The sequence below is a fragment of the Athene cunicularia genome (assembly GCF_003259725.1).
Source record: "Athene cunicularia isolate RWA chromosome 3 unlocalized genomic scaffold, athCun1 chr3_part1, whole genome shotgun sequence".
In the NCBI taxonomy this organism is placed as follows: domain Eukaryota; kingdom Metazoa; phylum Chordata; class Aves; order Strigiformes; family Strigidae; genus Athene; species Athene cunicularia.
The window spans coordinates 10,547,306-10,555,440 of record NW_020799097.1 but is presented as its reverse complement, the minus strand read 5'-3'; the positions used below and the strand labels follow the sequence as shown (position 1 = coordinate 10,555,440).

At 42.5% G+C, this 8,135-nt stretch overlaps 1 protein-coding gene across 1 annotated transcript; it reads right to left on the bottom strand.

The window, feature by feature from the left end:
* Positions 1-2,359: 2,359 nt before the first annotated feature.
* Positions 2,360-7,098, bottom strand: SDC1 (syndecan 1). Its single transcript, XM_026846117.1, has 4 exons — positions 7,022-7,098; positions 5,485-5,978; positions 5,136-5,265; positions 2,360-4,573 (listed from the first exon to the last, which is right to left on the bottom strand). Exons 2-4 carry the CDS (start codon positions 5,902-5,904, stop codon positions 4,407-4,409), a joined length of 717 nt encoding a protein of 238 aa, XP_026701918.1. The 5' UTR covers positions 5,905-5,978; positions 7,022-7,098; the 3' UTR covers positions 2,360-4,406.
* Positions 7,099-8,135: the final 1,037 nt, after the last annotated feature.

Genomic DNA, 8,135 nt, shown 5'->3' with positions numbered 1-8,135 from the left:
TTTTGTGTATTCCCTCCATTTCAGACAATATTTACAAAGATGTCCCACAAAATGAGATCTTTTCTTCCTGACTTCCTGGCTTGCAGAGCCTGCTGCAGACTCCTCCTTAGCCCATTCCTTACCACTTTACAATTCTTCCACTATTCCCCTGCTTCCTCCTTTTGATTATTAATTTTCTGTGTGGCACTGATCAATTACTTTACTGAAGTTCAATTAGATTAGATTGCCTTTGACTGAAAAAACTGCTATCAAAAAGCATGAGTTCTGGTTAGTCTGTCACAATCTACTTTTGGTGAATCTATTTTATATTTTATCCCATGTATCAGCATCCTATCTTTTAATTTTTCTGTCCATCAGATCCCTTTGTAAGATCCTGCATACTGCTGAGGCCATGCCTTTTCTCCCCTCTTTGCTTAGTGCAGACACTGCGCTTCATTTTCTGCAGCAAAATTGCTGTCCTCTAATTTGACAAGCTTATTAAAAAATGCTGTCCATCAGGCTTCCAGTTTCATGAGCTAAACACCACCTCAGAATGCCAAGTAACTATTTGGGTTTGAGCCTCTATCTCAATTCCTGCATAGTTTGAGTTTTGCTGCTGCCTCAAATGAAGCAGATTTCACCCTGCACCATTATTCCACTACTCATCAATATACATACTAGTCCTGATGAAGACTCAGATTAAGGCATTTATGAAATGTCCAAAATAGCTTTTTTCAGTACTCCTGTAGAGGTTTTTTTTTTCCTGTTCTCTATTTCAATTACAAGATTATACAGCCTTTTAGATTTGCTTTAGCTTCCTTTATAGGGTCTAATGCAACCTGACAAAGTGAGAATTGTGAAAAGTCCTCCTGCTCTCATAGTTTGCCTTCCTTGACATTTGGTGCATTTACACCCTCCAGCTCATTTTTCTGGAACAAAGAAGGGGTCAGATGTTCTGCCAGCCACATTCTTTGCATCTCACATGTGAACAAGAGCAAATGTGATAATTGCCCCACCATAGATGAAGAAAGTCAGGAAGCACAGTGAACAGAAACGTGACGCAGGGAAACCTGGGCTAACCCGTGCCAGAATACAGAGGCAGATCATCCCTTCTGCAGATGTTTCTCTCAAGTGCAGACTGAGGATCAGACATTGTGTTTCACTTGTAAGGGTTTTCACATTGAAATTTCCCACTTCTCTCAGCAATTCATTTTTCCCTCCCTGCCACCTTAGTCTCCCACATTATCGCTAACTAGGAAAGTAGAAGCAGAAATCTTGGGAACCCCCAAGGAAGAGAATTCATAGCAGGTCAGACACTGCTATGCAAAGGAGTCAACTCTGATCTTAAACAAGTCTTTTACCCAGTTTAAGGGACTGACAAAGTTGGCATGCAGTTCGAAAGCACTTTCCAGCTTCGCTTAGCCACAGAAGTGAAGTCTTCTAAACTCAATTCTTTGATCCTTTTGGCTTCTGATTACTAAGATTCTTCTATTTTCTGATGAGAAACACAGATCACATGGTTCCAGTGTAAGCAAGAGGAGATTGTAAACTAAAAATATGGTGGCTAGTTTACAGAACCAGAAAAATTAAGTTTCATACAGCTTAAAGCCCTGTAAAAGAATATATAAGATGCACTAAGATCCACCCAGTCAGGTAACAGCTTTTGACTTTCCTATTTTGTGAAGGACGTTCTCCTCTACTTCTGTTTTGCTCCATGTCCTCCCACATAAGCCATAGCATCCCCGAGCAATTGATGCTGTACAGCAGAATACTTAGGAAAGGCCTGCTGTATTCTCCCTCCTCGGAGGTACAATCTCAGATTTGTCTTGGGAAGCATGTTTTAATGGAAAGACTTGGAGCTGCCCCTCCTGCAGCCCTCCCTGCTTTCAGACTCCTGGGGGCAAAAGACAGGTAGCACAAGGGAGCCCTGTGGAAGATTTACAACTTTTTTTCACCTTTTTTAGGTAATGGCAACACGCTGCACAAGCAAGAGCTCCCAAAATCAGAACCAGCATGAAGTGCTGCAGGGCTCTAACAAAGCGATTTCAGTCAAATGTCCACTAATCCCGCTGAATCCCACACCACTGCCTCAGGGTAGAGCAGCTCACCACAACCCAGACATCCAGGCCAAGGTGAGAGGGAAGCAGGCCACACTCATACCCCTCCAATTCTGAGCAGAACCTCCACATGCTTAGCACCAAAACTATGTTTCATACTTGGAATCCAACTTCCTTAAAGAGCTGGACAGTCTTAAAAATCACATCTACTTTGTTAAGTATTATATAGAGCAATGCTCACAGATGAGACACATGGTTGCCAAAATGCCATTTATTGCAGTACACCTTTACATGGCATACAGATAACCAAATGTTGCATCTTCTGTTAGAACTCATATTTCATTTGTACCACTTAAATAACACAGAATGTCATGTTTGTTTCACAAACTGTCAGTTTAGACTACCAAAATATACAGTTTTTTTCCTTTCCCCCTAGCAAAGTTGTGAGGTACAACTCTAGTTTACCACTTTATCTTCCTGGGCTTTTCAAGAACCTTATCATGGATACGCCTATCAAACAACATTTCTACATTCCTATACAAAGCAAAGAATTACAGCTGAAATTAACACCATCTGGTCATTGCATTAACCTATAAAAATTCATTCATTTAAACAAAACAAAACAAAAAAGAGACATAATGGACTTTACAGCTTTACTTAAAAACAGCCAGCTACACATACGCATAAGTTTTCCTTATGCATAAAGAAGAGTTTAGAATCAAGAAGTGTTTTGTTTTTTTCTTAGGTTTGCAGAGAAGGCACCAATTTTAGCTGCATAGCAGCTCAGGAGTGTTTTATACTTCATTTAAATTACACAGGTTTTTAAGTTTTACTGTTAATGTGCAACATTTGTACCAACCGTTGCAGTATTCTCCAATATTCTCCAATCTTCCCTCTGGCTCAACAGTACAAATATTTACATCAGTTGTAAACACTCCTCCACCTACCCCATACCTTCTGCACTGAGCGATGACGACATGAACTTGTAAGAAACTAACAAAAGGCAGAGCAGAAGTAAGGCTTGTGCAGAACACCACACTTTTCTTCTCACTCAAGTTTGAGATACTCTGGAAAACTCCAGACCCTCAATGAGGCCTCAGTGCCTTGCATCTGACAGCACACTGACCACCAACAGCTTCAGGCAACCACACTTTCCCCAGGAGGTACTTTTCGGCCCTTACTAGTCTGACATCCCTGGAGTTGCTTCTCTCCAAAGTGCAGGAACAGCTTCTGAAGAGCTGTTCCGGAGTCATGAGAGTTAAGCACGCCAACTGCTGTATATATTTAAGGCCGTCTACACCTGGCCTTCATCAGGCTTGTTTCAGATGCTATGCTTCTCTACTCCTTAGCTGCAAAGTCACGATATGCTGCTTTCCACCTTCCACCCCTGTGTGCCAAGGTGTTCTGTGGCATAGATGGCAGACCCCATTCCGAGACAACCACTGTGCACAGTGCACAGAGAGGTAGGTGCTACGACACGCCATCAGTCACCTGGTGACTACACAGTAGTGCGGGGTAAGAGTATTTGCAGCACGACAGCCCAGCCTAGATTCGGCACCTAAGAAGAGGGAATGTCTAAGATGAGACTGCTTAGAAAAATCTATTTCTTACCTAAGCCTAGAAAGAGCAAGAGGGTAGGGGGACAGTCCAAAACTATTGGTAAAACTGAATCTCCACTTAGTTTTGGGGTATTTGCAGTTTGTTTTGTATCAGCGTATGCACCAACTGCTTAGGAGCTGGTTCTGAGTACACAATTATGCTTCCAAAACAGGAGTTATTTTGAACTATGTGACAGTCATTTGTTTACCCTGCCCCTCACACCTCCTTTCACCAGAAATCATGTTGAGCTTGATATTTCATAGACATTAAGTGCTCCAAATATGGCAGTTAGAAAGCGCTAGAGGATCGCAGTGTACCAAACGTCTGCCCAGCACAGCCATTTGTTACACTTAAAACACATCTATGAGTTAAATAGGAAGGATCCCTGCTATACAGAATCCGAGCACTGATAATTGTTTATTCTTGCTAGCCCTTTCCCTAAATATCAATAAGTTTATACATACAGTGCTCCCTTATCTTCTCCCCACTGCCTGCCCCAGCAGTCCTTAGATAAACCAAAGTGACTTTAGGAACTTGCAGTCCCAATTCTGTTTAAAAAAAAAAAAAAAAAAAGTTGTGCAAGAAAGTGGGGAATGTTCAGTGAATCCAGATCTACTTTGTAGTTATAAAATTTCCAATGGCAAAGTGGTAAGGGCATATAACCCAATGATCATATGGCTTAAGTTTAATGCAAAGCACACTAGGAGGTCCACGTGCAGGGAGAGAAGAGTCCAAGAAATATGGACTAAGAAGGGTCCTGAAGATCAGTGTTTATGCATAGAATTCTTCTTGTTTGTGTGGTTTTTGGTATCCTCCGTTAGACTGTTTTGGTTCATCCAGTGAATAGCTGCCTTCGTCTTTTTTCTTCATTCTGTACAGCATAAATGCAACTAGAAACACTGCAAACACCAAGCCTACCAGTCCTCCAGCTATAACACCTAAAAGGAAGAAAAAAGCCACAAATTACTCTAGATGCCACACCAGATAGTGCTGGTATGACTGTAAATTCCAGATCATGCCTTACTGTGTGGTCCCTGACTTCATGACTTCCAGAAATTAACTTGTTCTTTTGCCCCCTCCCAAACCAGTGATCCTGCCATTACCGAAAGCCTGCTCATCTACCTGAGGTAAACCTAGAGGGGCAAATCTCCCACTGGGCCATGCTGCAAAGCACTCAAGGCTATGTTGTTCAACTCCAGTAATTTGATCCAGACAGCATTAGAGCAGTTTTACTGTAATTTTTGAGAAAGGCAAAGGAATGGGTTTAAACATAAAATTCCAGATAACTAGCAGTGGTTGCTTTGCTATTAGCAGATTAATATTTGCCCTCGCTAGGTATTGACAACACAATCATGAATCATCACCCTCATTTCAGAGGTCTAATGTAAAAGGCTGGCTTTCACGCTCAGAGATGTACTTGCAGAACTGCAGGTTCTGCTGCCTGGAAGACTCCTTATGGAAGTCTGCTTTTACCAACTAGAAATTCACAATATCAGGTACCTCCAAGCACTTCTTTTCTGTCCATAATTCCAGAGGCTCCTGCTGCTTTGGCATTCCTCCCAGAGTCAGCCGGCACTTCTGAGTTCTGGGTGGGGACGAAATCCTCATCTTTAGTCAAGATGAAGTCTCCCTGTTGAGACATACAAGACAGGTTACTCATCCTTCCATCATGCCTGTTACTGAAGCCTTTCAACAGCTTTGTTTTTTCTCATCTAAAGCCCTTCACCAATACATCCCACTAAATCAATCATTGCTTTTGACAAACTGCCACCCTTTACTGAAAAACAAACTTACTACATATTACTAAAGCCATCTCCCTGGAAAGGGTGTCAAAGCTATTAGTCCTCACCGGGTCTCCAGAGCCATCTTCAGAAACCTCCTCATGTGTAGGAACAATGTCCTTTGGAGCTGTCGTCGTGGGGGTGGCAGTGATGTCTCCCTCATGATGGATGGTAGAGTAAGGCTCAGGCATGTCTTTAGTGTCTGGTACATCAGAGCTAGGGATTTTAGGTTCGAGCTCATGGACCATGCCTGAGGCTTCTGAAGGAGTTACATGAACCACTGAAGGTAAGTGAGTAGTGGGGCTTCTCACTGTTGTTGTAACCGCATCATTTGTTGGTTTCTCAGCAGGTGAGCCCAGGATGGGTACTTCATCTTTCACAGCTACAGCTGGCTCCTCTGTCACTACATTGCTAGTTACAAAGGGAGATATTACTTCCTTTTCAGTTCGGCTCTCAATCCCGGGAAATGGCTGTTCATTGAAATCCATTGGTGTTGCCAGTAATGAGGAATTAGTCGGTTCTCCTGGGATTCTCCAGGTGTGAGACTGCTCAGTCAGAGGACCTGCAAAACAAAACAGTATTATCCTTGTCCAGTTCAGAGACCTATTAATAGTATCTTCAGGATGCTGACCTAAGGAGGATGCCTGAACTGCAATTTTTGTATTAACAGCAGTTCAGTCTGTAATTCCTTATCCTCTTCAGTGGAATAAGGAAGGGACAGACCAATGAACTACTCAGCAATACTTTGTCACTCATCTGCCTCTCCCCAAGGCATAAGTGCTGGTCTGTTGTTGACAGGTTGACAAGGGGATCTGCTTTCTGTACACTGTTGCTTGGGGTGGTTATCTGACTCTTTTCTCACAACTATTTTTTGTTTAATTCCTAGCACTCACCCATATATACTCAACACCTTTAGTCACTGGCACATTTGACACTGATTTCAGGGTCTTATTCCTGCACAGTTTAATCTAAAATACAAGCATGTGGCTGGAAGAAAGCAGAAGGATACCATGCTTTAGCTTTCAACAGCTTGCTTTTTCCTCAGTAGCACCTCCTCAACTTCAGCAATGAACCCCAAAGGTCTCTCTCATGCAATTTAATTCATCATTCTGATAAGACTTTTTCCCCATCCTGAAACCTCTTTTATTCCACTTTTTAAAAATTATAGCCCATGGAAACATGCACATCTGATGACAGATGAAATTTGCACTTGATGTACATTGGGGTTTCCACACCCTCAAATGGTATCTCCTACTAGCTCATAAGAGAGGACAAAGGCCCTTCTTATGGTCTCTCTTCCCCATGAGTACAGAATCACTCCAATTCAGAACACCCTTCATATGGTATCTCACATTAGCAGTCACATGGAGTGTACCCGTTTCTGCTCCCTTTCAAGTCTCTTACAGCTCATTTTCTGCTAATTGCTGGTATCTGAAGCAATACAAGATTAATAGATTAGGCTCTTTCTCTGTTCCCAACTCTCATATTTTGGGGTGGGTGTGGGTGATTCCTCCCTCCCCACTTTTAGTTTGGGTGCTCATCAAGATCTCAGTTGCCACATCCTGGAAGGATAAAACACTAACAGTACAAGTGCTAATAACTCACCTGCACCTGAACCTGAAAATCCATCGTCATCATCACCAGATGAATCAAGATCTTCAGGAGGAAGGTTCAGATTTGTAGTTTGCTTTAAAGAAGGGGAAAGGTGTGTTAGTGATGAGATTACTTAAAGTTAACATGTTGCTTGGAAGGTTACACAAGCTTTCTCTGTTCAGATTGCATTTTCTCATCTTTCTTCTTTCCATCCCCCCTCCCCAAAAGAGTAGTTTTGGTTAGTCTGTTCAGTGTTGGAAAGGCCAGCCTTGCTGTCTCCCTTCTCTGCATTGCTTCCAGGCTGCACTTACTTTGGGAAAGAAGAAAACAAGGAATCTGTTCAGAGCTGCACCTTGGTAAGAGCTGATGCTCAGTCCTTATACAACATAACCATTCTGCTTCAGGTTCTGACTGCTCATCTAGCAAACACTTCATCTATGAAGTACTGCATTACTTCTAAGGAACAGAAAAGAAGGGGAGACAAAGTAGTCTGGCTTCTCTGCCATTTTGAGCCCCTCCAGGACTGTTCACATGTCTGAAACTACAGCATCTAACTGGAAGTAGAATGAGATTCCCTTTTCATAAGCGTGGGCACTCAGACTAAGTTGTGAGATAGAAGCCAGCCTTCCATGTAGGAGAACACAGCACTAAGCTTTCTCCATTTATGCTTCAAGGAGTACACTAATGGGTACAGTTCAGCTGCTGAAACCAGAGGCCAAACCCCTGATGTACTGCACCTGTTTGCCATAACACACAACATTCAAAGCTGTTCAGAATATCCAAAACCAACAACACTAAATAAAGCAGAGTGACTGCTTCATGCATCTTGTTGGCCTCTGCTGTATACACTGTTCCTATTGGTACAAAGACTTGACTCTCAGCTGATGACTAGCCCCAGGTTTATTTCTGCAGGGCTACCATTACCTAACCAGTCATTCTCCCTTCTCAGATTTCAAACCAAAGCCCTATAACTCACTTCTGAATTTCACCTCTCCCCATCCAACTACCTTCCCTGTTTTCAACAACTTTGACTTCTATCCCATCCTCAAGATCCCCTCACCATCCCTTTCCAGCCACTGCCCTATCTACAAGTTTAGGAGATACTGCACTGCATCACTCAAGCTGA

Coding starts and splice junctions, on each gene's coding strand:
- SDC1 (XM_026846117.1), bottom strand. CDS start 5,904: ATGGATTTCAATGAACAGCCATTTCCCGGGATTGAGAGCCGAACTGAA. Junction 5,266..5,484: donor AAGATGGCTCTGGAGACCCG/GTGAGGACTAAT, acceptor ATGTCTCAACAG/GGAGACTTCATCTTGACTAA. Junction 4,574..5,135: donor CAGAAAAGAAGTGCTTGGAG/GTACCTGATATT, acceptor TCTTCCTTTTAG/GTGTTATAGCTGGAGGACTG.